The sequence below is a fragment of the Phodopus roborovskii genome, unplaced genomic scaffold (assembly GCF_943737965.1).
Source record: "Phodopus roborovskii unplaced genomic scaffold, PHOROB, whole genome shotgun sequence".
Lineage (NCBI taxonomy): Eukaryota > Metazoa > Chordata > Mammalia > Rodentia > Cricetidae > Phodopus > Phodopus roborovskii.
The window spans coordinates 11,302,041-11,325,322 of record NW_026126485.1 but is presented as its reverse complement, the minus strand read 5'-3'; the positions used below and the strand labels follow the sequence as shown (position 1 = coordinate 11,325,322).

At 43.4% G+C, this 23,282-nt stretch overlaps 1 protein-coding gene across 1 annotated transcript; it reads left to right on the top strand.

Annotated features, from left to right (window-relative positions):
- Window positions 1-251: 251 nt before the first annotated feature.
- Asb13 (ankyrin repeat and SOCS box containing 13) lies at window positions 252-21,878 on the top strand. Its single transcript, XM_051194801.1, has 6 exons — window positions 252-356; window positions 11,208-11,395; window positions 12,501-12,651; window positions 14,495-14,629; window positions 19,560-19,751; window positions 20,818-21,878. Exons 1-6 carry the CDS (start codon window positions 314-316, stop codon window positions 20,943-20,945), a joined length of 837 nt encoding a protein of 278 aa, XP_051050758.1. The 5' UTR covers window positions 252-313; the 3' UTR covers window positions 20,946-21,878.
- The last annotated feature ends 1,404 nt before the right edge of the window (window positions 21,879-23,282 follow it).

Below are 23,282 nucleotides of genomic sequence, written 5' to 3'. Positions count from 1 at the left end.
TTTTCATCTAAATACAGGATCTGTGCAAGGAGTCAACACGGGAGCACATTTTGCACACTTCAGTTTGCATATGCAAGTATACAGGGGAAAAGGGTCAGCCAAAGAAACACGGTGCGTGGGACGTACGAGTGGAGAACTGAGAATCAATAGAAACTACAACTCCCAGAGGTGGCCACGGAAGCAGTAAGGCCCCGCCCAGCGGCCTGAGATCCTGGGTAGGTCCCAGCTCAGGTCCCGGCTTAAGTCCGGGCTCAGGTCCCAGCGTCTGCAATTGCAAGGCCGGTAGGCAGGGCCCCCCCAGCCGGCGAGCTGCATGGAGCCCCGCGCCGGGGACGGCTGCTTTCTGGGAGATGTGGGTAAGTGCTTCGCTCCGCAGACGCCAAGGGTACCTCACAGGGGCTGGAGCAAAGACCAGGAGATAGTTCTTGGGGACAGAGTAAGCTCATGGATGTCCTTTATCCCGGAGATGGGCAGCGCGACCCGTTCTGAGTTGGCGAGGTGGGATGTAGTGACTCGAGCAGGGTCTGGGTGATCCTAAGCATCTCCGATCGGCTTTTAATGTCTGTCACCTTGTTCCAGGCCGGTGCACTGCGGGGTTGGTCATCCTGGTGTTGCACAGGTGTGGGATTCAGAAATCTAAGTTCATCCGAGCACCGCACACTTTGGGGATCACACGGGGTCATTGCCCAAGTTCAGCGGCAGAGCCTGGGAAATGTGTGTGCACTGGGCACACTGGTTGGCCACTTCAGCAGGAGCCAACTGTGGGTGCCGCACCACCTCCGGGCGCTTGATGCGTGCAGGGTCACAGTGTGTCGCCTGCAGTGTTCCACTATTCTACCCATACTCCAGCTGTGACCAGGGAGTATGTTCCAGAATGAGGACATGGCCCAACAGTGTTGCATGTCTGGTGCTAAAGCAGTGTTCTCTGTACCCTTAGGGCAATCTTAGAGTGAAATGGATTTGAAGGCTAAAGAGCATTCTTTGGAGAAGTAATTTTTTTTTTCTTGCTTACAACATAATAGGATAGATGAAAATTGAAAGCTTGGAAAGCACACAAACAAAACAAAAACAAAGCTAACCATACCAAAACGCCCACCCCGCCCCAGCATTTTTTGCACTAATAAAAACAGTAAATAATAATAAAAAAATTCTTAAGAGTTAATTTAGCTGGGTAGAAAATTGTAGTCATAACAAGGCAGATAAATATTTTAATTGATTTTTGGAAGACAAACACCTTCAGAATGACCAAAGACCATTTATTTAATGAGAATCTGTTTTTCTTGGCACCCTCGGCTGGGCTAAGACTTTGACCCTGGTAGCGTGGTCAGTATTTGATTCAAGTGAGTATGCAATGGATGGCTAACCGTGGAAGCCTGTTAAGCATACATTTTATTTTGTCCAGGTAAAGGACAGTATGGCATCAGAGCCAGATGTGGTGGCAATCACTTGTAATCCTAGCAGTTGGAAAGCAGAGGAAGTTGGGGCATGAGTTCCAGGCAAACCAGCCTGCATGGAAACACCTTGTCTCTAAATAAATAAATAAATAAATAAATAAATACTTTTAATAACATCACTCCTAAGTATATTTTCTGCATAGCTTGTAGAGAAGAAAATCACATTCTCAATGAGTGGGTGCATACATGTTGGGGTTCTTGATTTTTTTTTTTTTTTCCTCCGAGACAGGGATTCTTTGCATGGACCTAGCTGTCCTGGAACTCATTCTGTGGACCAGGCTGGCCTGGAACTCAGAGATCCACCCGCCTCTGCTTCCCTAGTGCTGGGATTAAAGGTGTGCACCATCAATGCCCAGCTTTCACCACTACTGCCATGAGTATTTTTGACATTATCATTTAAAGATTTTAGTATGCTTCTCCAAAAATATGTCTTGTGGATATTTGTATTTCCAGCCTAAATAAACTGAATGTGTTGGATATAAAACAGCGTCACTGTTCCAGGAAAAGTGGAGCCATAGGAATTTGACCTGGGTACCATTCTGACCTGTGAGTCTATGTCCTGTTGTACTGCAACCATGCATACCATGGTTGGTTTTGTTTGCTTATGAAGATGCATTCCTCCTCTCTCAATTTAATGAGGCCTTCAGAGAGAAGGGACAGAAAAGGTCTTCCAGGTATCATTGGGAACCACCAGCCTCATTATTATTTTTTCCTGTGACCACCCTGCTTTAGCAAGCATTCAGGATGTTTTCCAAGGCATAGAGTGATACTTTGAAGGGTTAGAATGGAAAACTTATCCTAAAATGGGAATTCAAAGAGAGGTTGTTGACAAACAAGCAAGGAAAGCATACTGGAGGCAAAAAAAAAAAAAAAAGTTTAAAAGGAAATTATAGTAAGTAATAAATACACTTTAAATGAGCAAAACAGCACACTTCCTTATCTTTTCTCCATTATGTAGCCCTGTGAAAAATTACATCCTTTACAAGAAAACTAAGGCTGCTGATTTCAAATGAAAACCTTTTCAAAAGTTCTTCAACAAAAATGAAGATAATTAGCCAAGGCATGGAGGTTCGAGATCTTGTAATCTCAGCTGCTCAGACAGGAGGGACAGGAGGATTGTGAGTTCTACCAAAAAAATAAAAACAAAAAAAGACAGATTGAGTGGCACATGTCTTTAATCCCAGTACTCACTCCAGAGGCAGAGGCAGGTGGATCTCTGTGAGTTCCAGACACAGCCTGGGCTACAAGAGCTAGATCCAGGACAGGCTCCAAAACTACAGAGAAACCCTGTCTTGAAAAACAAACAAACAAAAACAAACAAACAAAAAAGAATAGAGAAAAGACAGAATGGGAGCATAGGCAGGCCCTTGTGAGATGAAGCCCAGGCTCACTGTGTTTTGTGGCTGGGACTTGGGAACTAAGGGAGAGTACCCTCAGGTATTAAGTATCTTAGGATGGTGAACAGTGGGGAAGAAGATGATGTGAATGGGAAGGAAAGGATGATGGAGTGTGCTGTTTTCAGCATTGTGCAGTGGGAGGGGACTCCTGTGGCTCATTATGCATCAACTTCCTGATTCTTTCACCTTTCACTTTCTTTCACTTTCTTTTCCTTTGTCTTTTCAAGTTGCAACTCCTTAGTCCCTCTATGGAGGCAAACATTTTTTTTTTTTTAAATATCATTGTATGATATACATACATACATACATATAGAGAGAGATTATTTTCCTTTTTAAAAAATACTAAATGCATTTAAAGTCACATTGATTGCCATTTACATTATGTTTCATTGTCAAAGAATATTTGGAGACTCCAAACTCCTAATTAAAACCTTTAAAAAGAACAGATGAGGAATAACGTAAACACAAAAAGCAGCTCAAATTTTAAAGTAAAGGTTTCTACAAATAAAGAGAGAGGCACCTTGACTTCCAAAACAAAATAGAAGTCACTGGAAGACTGTGATCAGGTCCCAAATGAGCGCCTTATTTGACTACATGAGGAGGAGGGGAGATGGGAGCAGATGGGAGCAGATTGGTAATGGAGACCAATTTTATAACAAGGATCTAATCTAAGACTGGGCTCCAGCCCCTTCCCCCCCCCCTTCGCCCCCGAGGGAACTTGCCAAAAAACATTGCAGGGTTTCAGATTTCCAATGTAACACTACCCCCAGGATATGATATTGAGAGTCAGGAATGGGGTCTTGGCACTGGGTTGGACCAGCCTGTAGTGAAGCCTGACCAGCCAGTTTCCTAATTGATTGTATTTTCTGCATTTACTCATCAGGAATGCATTTAAAAGGTTCTAACATACAAGCTGTCCTTCCCCTTACTTCCCCCCCCCCCTTGGTGCTTGCTACTTGTCTTGATGAAGGGAATGCTTTATTCCTCCCTAATTTGTAACCCTAGAGGAGTCATCCAGTGGCCAGGAGTGTCAGATGCACCCTAGGTGACTAATGCCCCTCCCTGCTTTAATGCTGTCTTTTGTGATGTCATTGAGCAGATGGCAGCTCTTTCCAGGCTCAGGTTCTTCTCTGGCTTTTAGTTTCTGTAAGGGCTACTATTTCTTGTTAGCTTAATTGGACTTGGAATAACATGGGAGATACACTTCTGGGTATTTCTGTGAGAGCCTTTCCAGAGAGGTACAATTAAGACCCAAAGGAATGTGGGTGGCTCAAGTCATGGGCTGGGGTCCTAGATGGACTAAAAGGAAAAAGGGGAAAGTAAGCTGAGCACTAGCATTCATCTCTCTCTGCTTCCTGATTGTGAACACAATGTGTGAGCTGCCTCATTCCTCTGCTGCTATGTCTTTCCCACTGTGATGGATTTTGCCCTGAGCCAAAATAAACTCTTCTTGCCTTAAGTTGCATTTGTCAGGTATTTTGTCATAGTAGTGAGAAAAGTAACTAATATAGTTACTCTTAAAAATTTTATAACATTTTATGTGTGTGGGTATTTGGCTTGCATACATGTATTCAGTGCCATCAGAAGCCAGAATACAGTACTGGATCCTCCAGGGCTGGAGTTACAAATGGTTATGAACCATCATGTAGGTGCTAGGAATTGAGTTCAAGTCCCATGAAAGAGCAGCCAGTGCTCTTAACAGCTGATCCATCTCTCCAGCCCCCTTCTAAACATTTGGATTGTGGTAAAGAGCATTTAACAAAAAGTTACCATTGTAACCTTTTGAGATGTAGATTTCAGTGGCATTAAGAGCACTGCGTATTTAGCACAACAGTCACTATCCTTCACCCACAGAACTCTTTTTATCCAGCAAGATATATACCTATTAGACAATAATTCTTCATCTCCTCAGTTCCATTAGGCTGCTTTCTGTCTCTACAATTTTGTTTACTTTAGGTACCTTATATGAGTGGAATCATTACAGCATATGGCCTTATTTCACTTAACATAGTATATGCTTTTTTTTTCATATTTTCTTCCTATGTAAAGCTAATGTGTGCATACCACATTTTGCTTATCAATTCATCTCTTGATGAACACTTGTATTCTTTCTATCTTTGTTGTGTTTACTTACAAGAGTATGGGTGAGTTTGTTGTGTTTACTTACAGGAGTGTGGGTGAGGATCAGAGATAACTCAAAGATAGCTGCACCACCAAATGCAGCATGGATGATGATAGCACATGAAAGCTGGAAACCTGGAGTTCACTGCACAACTTGTAAGCAGCTCCACACTGGAGAGTGTCATTTATGGGTAGCTCAGTTGGTTTGAGCCTCTGCAGCACCTGCACTACAATCTGTTCCATGAATTGGGCGAAGGCCTAGAAATTGAAATAAAGAGACAAGACAGGGGATCATTCATTCAATGGCAATGTCAAAACGCAGAATGCTGAATGCCGTTTATCGAGGGGATGGAACGGGCTTAAATACTGACAGTACAGTGGAAAATAGGATTTTTAGGCTTAGCTCCTCCCCATAAGGTGTGTGTGTTATAGAAACAAGGAAGAGTACCAATAACAGCTCTGGGGCAAGGAGTACTGGCCAACAGCTTCAAGCTTGCTCAATGTGCCTCGGGGGTCCATGCAGGGCCCTACAGGTCCCCCTTTCTTTTAATATAAACTAACACCTGTCTTAGGTGGCAGAGGACGTCAGCATAACTCCTTACTAGTCATTGGAGAGGTCACCCAGACCTATAACCCTCCTGTCTTAGGTTGGATATTTGCCCCTTCTGCCTTACCTGTCTCTGGTGAATAATTTGTCTTGTCAGCCACACATGGACAGAGGCGTTTTCTCTTGAGCCAAAGACAGTAGAATATGTCTTGTTTGAAAGTTGGCCTGGGCCTGTCTAATGCTGTGGTGAAGTAGCACCAAGTTTAAGGGCTACAAATCCCAGTGAGAGAGCTTGCCCAATCTCTAAATAATCTGCCTGCAAGTTGAAATCCTTATAAAAGGTCTTCTGCACTGGCAGGTGGTACTCAGGTTTCATTGATGTTAATGATCTATATGACTAAAGCATGTGTATAATTTAAAAACTGATCACTCCAGGATCCCTGGAGAAAAATGATGCATTAATACAGATATGTGTGAAAGAGTTGAAATTCTGACAAGTCTAAGCAGGGCCACTATCAGTTTTTAATTGTCTGGGCATTCCCATATAAGCAAAGGCTTGCAAACAATGGCTCTTAACATCCTTAAGCCTTTCAACAGTATGGGCAGAGGCAAATATGAGATGAGAATGGGTATCCACAGATACATGAACAACTTGTAGTTAGCCAAAGGAAGGAACATGGGTAACATCCATCAGCCAGATATCATTAGGTGTGGCACCCTGAGGGTTAACTCCAAGGTGTGGAACATAGGAAATGTGCCCAATCCTTATCAAACTGTTGAAGCCATTGTATCTGTTGTTGAATAATATAGGGGGTGACAGTTATATCCAAGATCTTGCCAAAAACTTGAAAATTCATTTTGTATGCCTTTTGAATAATGGAAAGCATTGCCTGGGGATAAGATCTAACTGTTTTTCCTGGGGATGCATGTTCATGCACCCATAATATAGAACCAGTTTGCTAAAACACCACAGTAGGGGAGTATGCTGAAGCAAAAACTAATAACATCAAGTTTTGAATATAGTCAATATAATTTAAGTGTGCAGATTGGAGGCATTTTTGCACAAATTGTATGCGTTCTTGAGAAGCAGGTGTTAAGGTGCATGGAGAAGTGGGATCAGAATCTCCTTGTAAAATATCAAATAAGGGTGGAAGCTGTCCAGTGGTCAACTAGATTGAACCCAATTTATATCTCCCAATAATTATTGAAAATCATTAAGGGTGGTCAGTCTGTTCAGCCTTAAAGTAATATTTTAAGGATGGATACCAGAATATAATAATTGATTGCCCAGGTATTGATAGGGAAATTCTTGTTGTACCTTTTCTAGGGTTATTCTTAAGCCAGCTAGTTGAAGATTATGATGCAATTCCCAAAAAGCCTCATTCACTTCCTTAGGACCTGGGCTGGCTAAAAGAATATCATCCATATAATGTTTAATATACAGGGATTGAAATTTCTCCCTAATGGGGGCAATGGCCAAAGATACATACATTTGACAAATAGTGGGACTATTGGCCATTCCTTGAGGCAATATCACCCATTGATATCTCTTATAGTACTCTTTAAAATTAATGGAAGGAATGCTAAATGCAAATCGCTCACTATCCTGAGGATGCAAGGAAATGGTAAAGAAGCAATTTTTTAGGTCTATAACTAATAAATGATAGCCTTGAGGAATACCTACAGAGCCAGGTTGTGTGGCTCCCATAATTTGCATACAATCATTAACAACAAAAATTGGCATATTCCATAGAGAAGTAGAAGTAACAATATGTCCTGCCTCTAATTGTTCCTGTACAAGTTGATGTGCAGCCTGTAATTTCTCAATAGATAAGGGCCATTGCTTCACCCAGACTGGGTTATCAGTTTTCCAGATAATAGGAATGGGAAGAGGCTGCCTAGCAATAGCCCCTAAGGAAAATTTCCCAACCCAGAGTGATCTCCGGCTCTTTTGATAATTAAATTTTTGGATGCAACAGACTTAGGGTCACCTTGGAGGAATTTACCCAGTCCTCTTACTTGTACATAATCTTGGTCAGCCAGCATATTTTTAACAGGCTCAGTAGTAAGGGCCGCTCCCATGGCCTGAAGCACTTCTCTTCCCCAAAGATTAACAGGGATATGAATTAACACAAAAGGTTGAAAAAGGCCTGTATGCCCTTCAATGTCTGCTCATTTAAAAAGCTGAATACTACATTCTGGAGTCACAGCAGTACACACTATGCTAAAGGCTATCGAAATATCCATACAGATTCCTTTGGCTTTTAGGCCAGGCAGGCTTTGTCCATTTCCCACCAACCCACTCTGGAGGCCAGCTGTGGGAGGCGCAAATTGCCAACCCTGTCAGTTAAGACACTGACCTGATTTTTTTTTTTTCTTCTGTATCCCAAGCAATTCAAATAGTACCTTTTATTAGGATTCACACATTCATAATCACACTTCATACACGCGTTTGTGTGGCCATGAAAGACCTGCAGAGTGTGGACCTTCACGCTCCCATTCTGGAAAGGCGACACCCCAAATCACTCACTTGATGCAAATAGCATGAGGAGTTTTTATTCCAAGTGCACTGGGGTCCACAGTCATATGCCACGCAGGGGTAGAGGACTGAGGACCTCGAGGGCAGAATTGAGATAGTTTTTATAGGATTTACATCAAAGCTAACAAGGCCAGTTTCAAAGCTAGCCTGTTCACTAGGCCTAAAAGCAAGGTCATGGGACAGTTCAAAACTTGGATGGTTACAGAGATTTCATAGAGTACACAGTTTTTACAAGGGGGGATTGTTTAGCACACCTGCAAGGTTAGTGGGTTTTTCTTTCTCTAGGATCAGCAGGCTCAGTGGCCTTGTCATTGAGCAGCTGGGAGAATGTACTCTCCAGACAGGGAATTATCTATATCTATTGGCAGAGGCACTTGTTCTTTCTAGTTTTCCCTTCTTGCCATGAGTCCCGTCTCTTTTAGTTATTAATTTTCTTTGTAGACAGCATGACCCATAACAATTCCCAGACTGTTGTTGTGGATAACAACAGTCTTCAGAAACTAGGTGGTTATGAATAATAATAATAATTTCCAGAAACCAGTCATCGTGACCAAACTATTTCATGTGCTTTTCTTTTTCCTGAGCTTTGCATGTAGGGTGATTTTTAAATGCATGCTGGTGGATATTTTTAAACTTCTAACTTTTAGTGGTCATTAGAGATTTAGGCTGTATTTTTATCCTTTCAGCCACACCATATATACAGAACATGCAAACAAGATGGCATTTGTGCTCATAAACTTCAGACATTCTTTGTCTTAATTGTTCAAATTCTGTGTCTGTAAGGATGGAAAAATACAGCCTAACTCTTCAATGACCCCAGGAAGCTAGAAGTTTAAAAATAGGCGAAAGGTCACACTCCTTGCCACCTGCTTTGACTTTGTAAACTGCTTGTGAAAACCCCGCCCCAGTGACCTAACCTAACTGCCATTTGTCACCCCACATAGGAGCCCACACAAATGCAGACTTCCAGGGCTAAAGAAAACCGATTGGTCTATAAAGCGCAGGCTTGAATGGTTTAAATTGATCAGCCCGCACCGAGCAGGCTCCTGATGCTATGAGACGATTGGTTTACGAAGTTCGGGCTTTGTTGAACTCCTATAAAAGCTGTCTCAATTCGTACTCGGGGTCCTTAGTACTTTACCCTGCGTGGTGCATGACTGTGGACCCCAGTGCACTTGGAATATAAAAGACCCCATGCTTTTGCATCAAGACCGCTTCTCCAGAGTGATTAGGGTGTCGCCTTTCCTGAGTGGGAGCGTGAAGGTCCACATTCTGCGGGTCTTTCACTTCCAAAGTATCTTCTTCATCAGTTACAGTAGAACTATCATCTCCTAGTTGAGATCCCTCTTGTTTTGGTAGATTTCACAGATTCTAAATCTTGTACTTCCTCAGAAGTCCTAACCATCTCTGTCATTTTTTCTTTTACTTTATGGTAATGAATTCTTTAGCTGTCTTGTTTTAATGCCAGTGCCCTGTCTTTTCAATGGGACCACTATTTGCCCATTGAGCATTTCCTTAGAGTTCCTGGCACCCATCCTTCAATACACCCTCATTCACTTACTTTGTCGCCGGCCTCTGAGGGTGATCTCTTAAGTGATCCTTTCTTCCTGATCTGGGTGGGACCTCCACTTGTAGTGCCCGAGCTACGATCTGTTCCACGAATCAGGTGAAGGCCTAGAGATTGAAATAAAGAGACAAGACGGGGTCATTTGTTCAATGGCAATGTCGGAACATTGAATGTAGAATGCTGTTTATTGAGGGGATGGAATGGGCTTAAATACTGACTTACAGCACAGTGGAAAATAAAAGGATTTTTAGGCTTAGCTCCTCCCCATGAGGTGTGTGTTATCAAAACGGGTAGAATACCAATAACAGCTCTGGGGCAAGGAGTTCCGGCCAACAGCTTCAGGCTTGCTGAAGATGCCTCGGGGATCCATGCAGGGCCCTACAAGCCTCTTCTAAGCTTGGTTTGTTTGAGAGTATCTCTTAGCAGTCATTATTTTTCTCTGTCTGGAGAGTAAGAGACCTTGTGAATCTGGTCAGTTTCAGAAACTTCCTGATGCAATTGAGTTGTTTGCTTCCTGGGTTTTAAGAAGAATGGAATGTTTCACCTCCAGAGTATCAAGAGTCTTAATGAACCTCTCTCCAGGGTTGAATGTTTTATCTCTGAAAAAACTGCTATGTAACAAATGAATAAGAAGTAGTATCCCCTTCCCTCCCCCTCTCTTCTCCTCTCCTCTCCTCTCCTCTTCCTCCTCCTCTTCCTCTCTTCTCCTCCTCACCACCCCAACACAAATCTAAGGCTTACCTGATTGCCCTCTTCCTTCTAAAGTTGTGTGCAACTTCCCTTAGTTTGGGGTTTTTCTCTCCTGCATTGACTTCAAATTGTTAACTAGCCACTTCTCATTATCCCCTCAACTTGTATATTGTTACTTAAGAGGTACATCCCTCTCGATAAGGTACATGTGTGGAACTGTTGGGCACAGCAGTAAGCTATAGCTGTATCTGTATGGGGCCAGGGGTGGGAGATGGGATCATAGTGTGAGCCAGAGCCTAGCACAGACACCCTTATATGCCATGGCAAGGACTTTGAACTCTCACCATTAGCTAGTTGAGATTGCTTTTATTTATTTTTTAATTATTTTAGGGCTGGAGAGATGGCTCAGTGGTTAAGAGCACTGGCTGCTCTTCCAGAGGTTTGGGGTTCAGTTCCCAGCAACCATATGATGTCTCACAACCATCTGTAATGAGATTAGGTGCCCTCTTCTGGCCTGTAGGTATATATATATATGCAGGTAGAACACTGTATACATAATAAATAAATCTTTAAAAAAATTATCATTTCATATGCATTGGTGTTTGCCAGCATAAATATATCTGTTTGAAGATGTTGGATTCCATGTACCTAGAGTTATAGACAGCTGTGAGCTGTTATGTAGGTACTGGGAATTGAACCCAAGTCCTCTGGAATGGCAGTATGTGCTTGTAACCACTGAGCCATCTTTCCAGCCCTGCTTATGGATTTTAATAGGAGCACTGGGACCAATTGCATGGTGTCTTGGCTACCAATGGGCCCTGGAGCCTCATGTGTATTCCTTTGTCCTGATGGCAGTAGGAGGGTCTCAGTAAAGGTTCTGTTTCCTCTTCAGGTTTCTGGGTGGAACGTACCCCTGTGCATGAGGCAGCTCAGCGGGGTGAGAGCCTACAGCTTCAGCAGCTGATTGAGAGTGGAGCATGTGTGAATCAGGTCACCGTGGACTCCATCACACCCCTCCATGCGGCAAGTCTGCAGGGCCAGGCCCAGTGTGTGCAACTGCTGCTGGCAGCTGGTGCCCAGGTGGGTGACTGTGTGGGACTGACAGCTGTCTAATTGCAGCTGTGGGAGTGGATGGGACAGACTCAGGAGAACGCTAGGGAGAAGATTAAGGCTGTGTAAACAAGTGGATAGATAGGGTGCTCCAGTGAAACTGCTTAGGGTGCTGAAAGCCATGGGAGGAGTTGGGATAGTTGCTGTGGACCAGTTTTAGCGCAGTGGTTTAGCATAACTCTGCTCTGAGATGGTCAGGGCAGAGTAGGGCTGCCATGAACTAGGCACAGACTCTGGGAGCAGCTGGGCTTGGGCTGGACAGTTGGTGTGTAGGTTTAACCAACGGAGTTCTTGATTCCAGGATATACAAGTGAGACACTGGCAAAACAACTCAGGGGCGGTGGGGGAACAGAAGTAACAGAACTAACTTCTGACCCGGTTGCCTTCGCTAGTATGCGAAGTTTTAGCTGCCAGTGGTTTCCATTCTGCAGGCTATCAGCCTGTTTAGCAGAGCTGTTAGGATCTGCATCACCCCCTATGCTGGTGCTTATAAAGAATATTGGGTCTCGGAGCTCACCAGAGCAGAGTGAAGGCAATGCACCATTTACACTTCCCCAAAGCTTGGAATGGAACAAGTTCCACAGTTTTCAGTGTGTACCTATGTGGAAGCCAAACTTTGGTAAATTCTAAGTGTATTTTCCCTGTCTAGGGAGTTGCCTTATGATTTTCACACAAGATGAAACATGCTAAACAATCTGGAGCACTTTTTTTTTCTCCCCCAAAGTGCAAGTTAAAACCCATCTTGATACCTGTTTCTTCAGCTTGCAACCTCAGGCTTTTCTTTTCTGCCCTATGCCTGTTATTTGCCCAGGGTATTAGTGAGGGTGAAGCTGAGTTTTATCCTGTCCTGGGAGGGAGGGGAGAACCTTTGATGAAGGACTTCTATACAAGAGAAGCATTCCTGCCTCCAATCCATGTATCTTCCTCTTTGAACTCCCTTGCCTGGCTTGATGTATAGTAGCAAACTGGTAATTTTAAAATCTTATCTTTGCAAAGATGAGTTTGCATAAAGGCTACAAGCATCATCACATTCGTTTACCTCACCCTTTGACATTTGTTTCTTCTGATGTTTGAGGTGGATGCACGCAACATTGATGGCAGTACCCCTCTTTGTGATGCCTGTGCCTCAGGCAGCATCGAGTGTGTGAAGCTCTTGCTGTCCTATGGGGCGAAGGTCAACCCTCCTTTGTACACAGCATCTCCGCTACATGAGGCCTGTATGAGCGGTGAGTCAGTGTGTTAGGGACCATTGAAATGGCCCAAGTACTTAGAACCCAAAGCCTGTATGGAAGCGGGGTGGGGGGTGGGGGACCAGTAGGATCTCTCAGTTCTTGTCTTCTTGAAGAGAAGAATTCAGTCAAGAGACATAGTTTAAGCAGAAGTTTATTTATCAAAGCTCAGCAAAGCAAACACTCCACAGAAAGATTGGAATGAGCCATCTCAAGGTGTGAGCAGCCCAGAGAAGTCTGAGTTGTGGATCAATAAATAAGTTTTTTGTTCATTTGTTTGTTTTAATTTTTTGAGACAGGATTTCTCTGTGTAAAAGTCCTGGCTGTCCTGGAACTCGCTCTGTAAATCAGGTTGACCTCAGACTTACAGAGCTCTACCTGCCTCTGCCTCCTGAGTGTTGGGTCTAAAGGCATGTTCCACCACACCAGGCCATAAAGAAGTTTTTATGAATATTTGTGAGATAGGTGGCATGTTCTCCTCCTAAGTTATGGTGAACCAGACTTTCTATTTTAGGGGATTTCTTTTTATGATACTTTAAGAAAACAAAAGCCATAAAAGGAGAGGTGTGTGTCATCAATTTCAATGCCAGTGATATTATAATGATGTCAGGTTGTTTGGGAATGTGGACCCGTCTTTAATGTGCATTGTGTGGGGAAAGGCCTTGGTGCCTTACTCTCTGATACGCTGGGAACAACCAAACTGAAGCTTCAATGATGTCTATCCACAAGGGATATTTGACCATCAGGAGACACAGCTGCTAAAATGTAGCTACATTGTTCCTTGGTTATCTCACCTCTAACTCCTTGCTACTAATATCAAGTAGGATTTGGTCTGAGGGAAAGGTGCAAAAATAAGATAAAAAGTGACTCAGGCTAAGCAGGGAGCAATGGCATGGACTGAAAAGGATTCATCTAGGAGCAGGGACCTCTGGGAAAGGGGACTATGTGGTGGTTGTAATGTTAGGATGAGCTTGGCTAGCAGTGGGTGTGAGGCTACATTTTAGGGATGGGGATGGTTCCTGGGTAGCTATCAACAACAAGGAGGTAATTAAGTGATATGAGAAGATGGATGCCAGATGCCTTTCATCCCAGCACATGGGAGGCAGAGTCAGGTGTATTTCGGTGTCTGAGGACAGCCTGGTCTACAGAGCAAGTTCCAAGACAGCAAAGGCTACATAGAGAAACCCTGCCTCGAAAATGAATAATAAATAAATGCAACAACAGCAATAAACAAATGAAGGTGAGGTCGAAAGAAAGAAAGAAAAAGAAAGAAAGAGATCAAGAGAGAGGGAGGGAGGGAAGGAGGGAAGGAGGAAAGTTGGAGTCTGTGGCAGAGTCTTCCTGGAAAGGAGAGAAGTAGACCCTCAATCCAAACCTGCCCTGAAGACAGAAGGAAGAGCAGGGAAGAGGCCATAGAGGTGCTAGAGAAAGCCAGAGAAAGAAAGGTTCCTTCATCCTGGAGACTGGCAGAATGCCAGCTATGTGCACTTGCTGAAGGTTGGATACTCCCCAGCCACTGCGAGGGGGAACTTGAGGGTGAGGAACAGGGTAGACTTTTATCCCTGTGTCCATGTGGCTTCCCATGTCTTCAGTTGTCAGTAGGGAAGTGCCTGTGACCCTTTCCTTTTACTTCCAGGTGTGCTGAGAACTCCTGAGGGGAGAGGAGAGATGCCTTTGTATTCTTCTAGGGCCATGCAGAGTTACCAGCTGCTTTGTATGTTGAGATATAAGCTGCTTACCCTCTATTGATTGCAGGGCCACCTTTTCCACTGCTGTTTGTTATGATTACCATTTCCAGTGTACAAATTCATGCACATTTCCATCTTTCCCCATTTTTAAGGGAGTTCTGAATGTGTGAGGCTTCTCATTGACGTTGGGGCCAATCTGGAAGCTCACGATTGCCATTTCGGGACCCCTCTACACGTTGCCTGTGCACGAGAGCATTTGGACTGTGTCAAAGTTTTACTCAATGCAGGTATGCTGCTGTTTACCCAAGCTAGTATTTACCTGAGTGGACGACTTACCTGCGCCGTGCTAGCAGAGGGCTGGGTAGTGGAAGCAGACAGAAAAGGGTTTGAAATTGGTTCTTCCGCTACTCAGAGAAATGTTGGTCTTAGCATCTGTATTTATGGAACTAGAAAAATGAAACCTATTTTTCCAGGTGGTGGCAATATTCTCAATAATGTTTCCATATTGCCTGGTATGCAGTCAACACTTAGTAAATGTGTGCAACTACTATATTGTGTGTGTGTGTGTGTGTGTGTGTGTGTGTGTGTGTGTGTGTGTGTGTGTGGTACATGCACCAGAGGGGGATGTCAGGTGTCCTGCTTTACCACTCTCTGCTCTGCCTTACTCCTTTTAGATAGGGTCTCTCTCTGAACTTAGAGCTAGGCTCGCAGCCAGCAAGCCTCAGTGGTTTCTCCTCTCTCTCCCCCTCACAGGAGATGGTTACAGGCCACAGGGCCATGCCCAGCTTTATTACATACTAATCCATGTTCTCCCTCTCTCCCTCTCCCACTCCCCCACTTTCCCCTTACCACACCCCACTTTTGCTCCTCAGAGAGGGTAAGGCCTCTATACTTTTATAGGATAAGGGGAGTTAACAAATGAAGTCTGTCCCATCACCACATTGAGGCAGGACCAAGGCCCTCCCCACAGTGCCTAGGCTGAGCAAGGTATTTCTCCATGCCCAGCTTTTTATATGGGTCCTAGAGATTTGAACTCATGTCCTCTTGTTTGCACAGTAAGTACTCCTACCTGATCAGCCATCTCCTCAGGCCCATGAATGGTTATTTTTTAAAGAACACAGGCATAATGTTCATAATGTCTGTCTGATGAGGTTTGATATATGAATCTGAGTCAGAGGTATAATGGGAAAGGGGTTGGCAGCATATAAGAGCATGTATAACCTGGTTTGTGTCGGGTATTTGGAAAAGGCTCCCTGCAGAGAGATCCCTAAAGTCTGGGATCAATGAAATCTGTTTTTTTTTTTTTTAATACTTAAATCTTTGGCTACTTGACTCCATGAATACAGAACCCAACAGAACCTAGGTGGATGTAGGAATAAGGACGCCAGTTACAACTGAGTGAACAATGGAAGTCATTTCTTGGTTCATGTGACAAAACATGAGAAACGTAGCAGAAGTATAGTCATTTTAGTCTCATGGCTCAAGAGTGTCACTATGCCTTTGAATTTAGAAATCTGCTTTTTTTTTCTTTTCCTTCTTCTTCTTCTTCTTCTTCTTTTTTGTTTGTTTTTTGAGGGTTTCTCTGTGTAGCTTTGGAGTCTATCCTGGCACTTGCTCTTATAGACCAGGTTTGGTTTCGAACTCTCAGAGATCCACCTGCATCTGCATCTTAAGTGCTGGAATTAAAGGCATCTGTCACCACTGCCTGGCCAAAATCTGCTTTTCTTTCTTTTTATTTATTTATTTTTTGTTTTGTTTTGTTTTTCAAGACAGGGCTTCTCTGTATTGCTTTGGAGCCCGTCTTGGAACTAGTTCTGTAGACCAGGCTGGCCTCAGACTCACTGAGATCCGCCTGCCTCTGTTTCCCGAGTGCTGGGACTAAAGGTGTGCGCCACCAATACCTGGTGAAATTTGCTTTTCTTATGTTAGCTACCTGCTATGATAGTAGGTAAATGGATACAGCTGATTCCCTCTCTCTCTCTCTCTCTCTCTGTGTGTGTGTGTGTGTGTGAGTGTGTATATGTGTGGTGACATGTATGTGGGTGCCTGCAGAGACCAGAAGATATCAAATCCCTGGAGCTGGAGTTACAGGCAGTTATGACTAGCATCTCTCAATCCTTCAGCACTTTACATTCTAAGGCTCTCTTGTAGCTTGTCCAGAAGAGTGGAGAGTCTACTTTTCTGGTGTCACTAGTGTACCTCTGCTAATGCTCTATTGGTTTAAACTAGGTCTTGTGTCCAAAATGATTCCTGTAGTCCAGCTTTATCAAATTTTGACTGGGTGACTTGAACCCATTATTATGGTAGAGGGAAAGGAATTGTACCAGACAGAGCTTACCCTGGAGATAAGGGTCTGTCTGCTTACCATACCCAACTCCCAATAGTTTTTAAAGGGAAATTTCTTTATATCCAGGAAATTCAAGATGAGTAGAATTTGGGGTAGGGGGCATCTTCTTTCTCCAAGGAGGCAATTAAGCATTAAGAAAAGATGCAGTCTGGGGCAGAATGTACTAGAAAAGAGGGTTCCAAACCTTGATCCAAACAAGAACTGAAGATAGGAGTAGTCAGGAAGGGGTAGACCTGATGCCACTTTAATTTCTCATGGGCTCCCTCAACAGGATTGTCTTTTACACTTTTCCCTTTTGTTATTGTGAAGTATTTGCAGTCTACATAGAAGCAGAGTGAGGTGCCATAGTCCTAGGTGCTAACCCATGGAGTCTTACAAAAGCAATGAGACTTTGTATGCGGAGGCTGAGTCATGGGCCTGCTGGAGAACCTAAGGAGAGCCACATTCCACAACTCTAGAAAACAGGCAGTAGGTGCTTCTGTAGTGACATCAAAGGCCCTGACTCCACTGGAAGAGCTGAGCCATATATGGAGTGGTCACACTGTACTCCATGGATGAACAAAGAGACGGTTGCTCCTTTTCTAAGCTAAGGAACTAGATTCTGTTTGCAAAGGGAGCTGGTGAGAATCAAAGTCCGTTCTTTGTGGTTAAGCAATTTTTCATCTGATCACTAACAGTAAATATTTAACTCTTCTGGAAGCAGCCAGAAGTGAGTAGTTAAGGATTAGTTGCACTTACATCTCCTTAGCAGAGCCCATGTTACTGTGTATTGAGTCATTTGTGCTGATGTCTCAGGATTGTGGCTGTTTTCAGATGTGTGCTAGAGTGTGTTAGGGCAACCCTAGCCTCATTGGTTTCTGTTTTAATTCAAATCACATTAATCCTATTTTGTTCTGAAGTTAGAATTTTGGTAATGAGCCAGCTTTGACCCCTTTCTCTGAGGCATGACATTGACAGTTCTTAATGGCTAGACAAAGGTGCTTTACCACCTCCCCCACTTGGCCAAGACATAATATGTCCATTGTGCCACAAAGTCACTCCCTTCTGACATTCTTCCCTCCTTCCTTTTGTTCCTGCTACAGCTTTCTAATAAAAATCTGCTGGCATTGGTCATATCTCACCATTTCTGCTTTCATCCAGCCCATACTACTGTGCTCACTTGATCTGATGTTTCCGGTCAGCTTCCTTCCTTTACCCTACTTGCTTTCTACCCAATCAAAGGATGCCAAGCACACATTATGGAAAAGTTTTATTGTTTACTTTGGGAAGGCCACTTTGAAAGAGTCACTCATGGTCCAAGGCCTTATCTCAGGAGCCAAGGTAGCAAACAGCAAGGAAGGAGGAGTGTATGTTTCAGATCTTTCCTGCTACCTCTTTTTCTCCAACCTTGAGGACATTATGCTTCCTTGTGTCTTTTTCTCCATCGTTAAAATTGAGATAATTAATTCCTTCCTAGTTGGCAAGAACATTCCAAGGATCAGTAAGAGAAAGCCACTTGGATGATAGATTCTGTGATCTTTACAATTTTCATTTTCATTACAAATTGTGTGTCTATTATTAAAATTTACTTTTGCATAATGATTGCATAGTCTTTACTTCCTTTCCATACCATTTTGTAACTCCTATGTGTGATTCAAGCCTTTTCACTTGAGTGAGCAGTCAATCCTGAGCTTTCTGGGTTTTTGCCAGGGGGAATGGGAAAGGTGTTTCCAGGATCACACCGTGACCATTGTGATAAATGCAGCTCTTAAATCCAGAGGATTAAACAGAGTTTAAAGCCGAAAGCAGTGTTTTCCCAACAATGTTTCAAGTAGTGCAAACAGCACTGAAAATGACTTCCAAACAGTGGCATGTTGTTGGCATAGCTGTGATTTTAAGACTGTGGTTTGAAACTGTCATTTGCGGAATTTATCAATGTTAAAACACTTGCTTGGTTCCTTTAAAATACTTTAGCCTTTTCTTAGTCGTTGTTAGCTATTAATTCTTTACTGGTTCAGGAGGAGACTTCAAAGAAGTTGCCGTCGTCTTTCAAACAAATTCTGAGGCCTTAGGAAATCCATTATATAGAACCAGTGATTGTTATGTGTCATGGAGGACATTTCACAGAAATCATTTTGTGATAAAAATTTTTAACTTTTAAATATTTGCCATAAGTTTTTATTGATTGTGACTGTTTGTGTGTGAGTTCAGATGTGCAAGCCATAGTACACTCGTGTGATCAGAGGGCAGCTTTGTGGAGCTGGTTCTTCCCTCTTTTTGGCAGTTCTGGGGATTGAGTTCAGTTCACGAGGCTTGTGCTGAGCTATCTTGCCGGCCTCAAAGTCTTTATTTTTTAATGTATTTTAAAATTAGCTACGAATTCTTTGAATCTTTCTGTATGCCCCCAGAAAGATAAGGGTGGAGCTGAGTTCACAGCTCACCTTCAAGCACATTATCTGTTTCCTTTTATCTCTCCAAATGTATAAAAGAATATAATTAAGGAGTATTCATTTTATTATCCAACCCATTACTTTTTGAGTTCATGATGCCTGTGGTAGAGGGGCTGTGTTACCTGGAATGCCTGTGTCCAAGTACAGGCTGTAGCATTTGGGTGACTCGGGATGAACCTCTAGAAATCTAGGGGCCTATGAGGATAGACTATAGGGCACCTATATGATACCTAAACAGACATTTGACCTGAAAGAAGACTTTTTTGCTTTTTTAAAAATTATTGCTGCCCTCACTTTCATTATTACTCTTAGATTTTGAGAAAGTACATTTTGGACGGTGATTGCTTTTGCACTCTGCTGAAGGGTGCTATGTAGGTCAGTCTTCCTCTTGGTTCTACGTTTTCACTTTGGTGACCTCCATTCTCTGTTCTAACGCTCCAGGGGCCAATGTAAATGCAGCTAAACTTCATGAGACCGCCCTTCATCATGCAGCCAAGGTAAAGAATGTCGACCTCATCGAGATGCTCATAGAGTTTGGAGGCAACATCTACGCCCGGGACAACCGAGGGAAGAAGCCCTCGGACTACACGTGGAGCAGCAGCGCCCCAGCCAAGTGTTTTGAGTACTATGAAAGTGAGCCACGCTCTGTTGTGCAAATACTCCCATATTCCAGTGTCTTAGTTAGGGTTTCTATTGCTGCAATGGAACGCTATGACCAAAAAGCAATTTGGGGAAAAAAGGGTTTATTTGGCTTATACTTCTATATTGCTGTTCATCATCAAAGGAAGTCAGGACAGGAACTCAAACAGGGAAAGATCCCAGAGGCAGGAGCTCATGCAGAGGTTATGGATGGGAGGGGAGGTTCTTTTTGGTTTTCTACCCCAGGCTTGCTCAGCCTGCTTTCTTATAGAGGTCAGGACCAGTCCAGGGATAACACCACCCACCTTGGACTGGGCACTCCTTCACTGCCCAGTAATCGAAAAAAAATGCCTTACAGCTGGATCTCATGGATGCATGTCCTCAACTGAGTCTCCTTCCTCTCTGATGATTCTAACTCGTGCCAGGTTGACACAAAACCAGCCATACACCCGGGCTGTCAGGAACCACCATCATTCATCTTGGGTCTCCAGTTTGCTAGTTCTTGAATTTATGCTGACTGCTTTGAGTTGAGTTTTGTGCTCCTGTCCTTGGTCACTGGATGTACTAGGATTACTTCTGTCTCTGGGGGCCATGTTGTACTGAAGCACCAGTTCTTGCTGTATTCCTGTGACCTCTGAGGAAAGAAGCCTATAGTAGCACGAGCAGGCTGCTAGCACCTTCCCCTGCCATAAACCCTTCACTCCTGCCTCATTTGGCTGGATGTGTGACACATGAGCCCTTTAGCCACAAATTAGTTCTTTGCTGATAAGTCTATTTTGCCAAATAGTGTCAAACAAACCAACAACTCCCCCCAACAAAATGGAAGACCCCTGTCTCAACACTCAAGCTCACAAGATGAATCCCAATGGATACCACCTGAACCTTTATTGCCTGGCTTTATTCCTCTGGTCCCTGGCTATGTGACCTCCCAGAGGTGACATTTGATCCATCCACATTCTAGGGGAAAGGGAGGTTCTTCCAGTTCTGCCTTAGCATTAGGCTGCAGGATGTGCTTCTTCTAGAAATTATCCTCATATATTTCCTTGATTTTTTTCCCCAGAGACACCTCTTACCCTCTCACAGCTCTGCAGGGTGAGCTTGAGGAAGGCCACCGGCGTTCGAGGGCTAGAGAAAGTCGCCAAGTTAAACATCCCTCCACGGCTCATCGACTACCTTTCCTACAACTGAGTTGCAGGCAGGGGCCTGGAAAGGCTGGCGACTTGCCTGGCTATCACCTTGTTGTGCTTAGCCTTGGGCCCTAAAGAATTCTGCCCATTTCTCTGAAACACCATTGTTGCTGTAGATAGATCGACGCTCCTCCATTTCCTTTTGGTTGTCCTTTTTGATGCCTTCTTCTGAACCTTGGAGAAGATCTCAGAAGCAGCTGGTGGCCAGTGTCTGACATCACAGTTGTGGATATAACCCTTGCTAGTCTTCTGGAACTAATGCAGTCATTTTAGGCTGGGTTCAGTTCTCCAGGTTTCTTCTTGTCACCAACTTCCCTCTAAGGCACTGAAGACAGACAGTTGAAGGTACACAGGAAATACTGGGGACTCAGGACACTGATGCTGATTTTCCTGTATCTGGGTGTCATGCCACAGAACGTCAGGTTCTAAGCACCTGACCCTGTGGCCTGGGATGACCATGCTGATGGTATCTTGCCACTCAGGCAGACTTTCTTGGGCAGCGGCTGGCACTTTTCCATGGTCTACCTGCACTTTCCAAGGTCTACCTGCACCCAGGTTTATCACTCAGGGGCTTTACAGATCTGAGTGGGGAAGGCAGGCTTTGTACCCCACATCTACCAGTATGTCTTGGAATGATTGTCTCCATTATTAGGACTCAACTCTTTTAAAAAGTTTATGTTTGCAGTTAGAGAGATATCTCAGAACCAGAGTTCAGTTTCCAGCACCCACATCAGGCAGCTCACAAGGGCCTGTTACTTCAGGGGACCCGACACCCTCTTCTGTTCTTCTCAAGTACTCACACATATATATGTATACAAACAGACAAACACACACACACACACACACAGAGGTATACATAAATAAAAATAAAATCTTTTTTAAAAGTTTATGTTGGAGAAGCTTTAGAATTTATACATATATGTGTGTATCTCTCTATATATATGTATATATATGTACATATATATATATATATATACAGTAACAAGATTTGTAATGAGACATGTAAACAATGTAAATAATAGGTAATATGGAGGCCTGGTGGCATATATTCCCATGGATAGTTATTTCCAATGGAAGGGGCTGTTAGAAGACTTTTTTTGTGAGACAGGGTCTCACCATGTGATGCTGGCTGGCCTGAAATCTTGCTATATAGATCAGGCTGGCCTTGGACTCATAGAGCTCCACCTGCCTCTGCTCCCTGAGTGTGTGATTAAAGGTGTACACCGCCTTGCCCAGCTTTTTGAAAACTCTTTCTGGATTGATTTTGTTTCTCTATTTGTCAAATGGAATCTTTACCCACCCATTTGAGCTAATTCCTTAAAGCTACAAGACTAGTAAAATACAATGGCAACCCCCAGCACTCATGAAATTCATTTTTCTTGTAGATGCCTCTGGAATATGCATAAGACATCAGTGCAAGACTTGAATAAGATGGGAATATGATTCATCAGCCAAGGCAGGAAAAGAAAGTGGGCACATCCTTTCTATAGTAATGAAAATGAGTCCTACATTGTGGGTGAAATATTAAGTCTTGCATTTAGACTGAATTTTCCTGATTAACATTCTGTATCTTAATAATATTGATAATACCCCACATACAACAACTAAAGAATATTCCACAGTCATTCTATACCAAGAAAAGCCACCTTCAGTTATAGTCTTAGGTACAAGTTCTAAATTAACCCATGTTTCTGCATGAAATAATAACAATCATTTTAAAGACTATTGGATTCTGCCTCTCTCATGTAACAGAATCTTGCATCTATCAATAAAACCCAAAAGCAGCTCCACCCAGCATATCTTTTGGTATAGAATAAGGTCCCTTTACAGTTATTGCCCAATAAAAGTGGCTGAAGAAAGTTTGTCCTGTGTCTTATTTTCATGGACAGATATGCCAAGGTGGGCTTCATCCTGTGGAAGTGGAGGGACCACTCCCTGTCCTAGAGACCTGAGGACTAGCATTTTGGGTCCTTGTCCATTCTTTCTTTTTTCAAGACAGGCCATCACTATGTAGTCCTGGCTATCCTGGAACTCACTCTGTAGATCAGGCTGGCCTCAAACTCACAGAGATCCACCTGCTTCTGCCTCCCAAGCGCTGGAATTAAAAGTGTGCACCACCACACCTGGCTCCTTGTCCACTATTAAGCAGGGCTGTGATGATAAAAATGTTTCCTTCTCTAGGTCTGAATTGTCTCAACTATAAAGTTGGGATAACAGGTCAGGCTTGGACCATAAAGATGGCCTTAACTAATCACTGATGGATCTCTTTACCCTGAAAGTGAGGAAGTGAGACCCATTTTCTTCATAGGTTTTTGTGGGGCTGACGCTAGGTGACTGA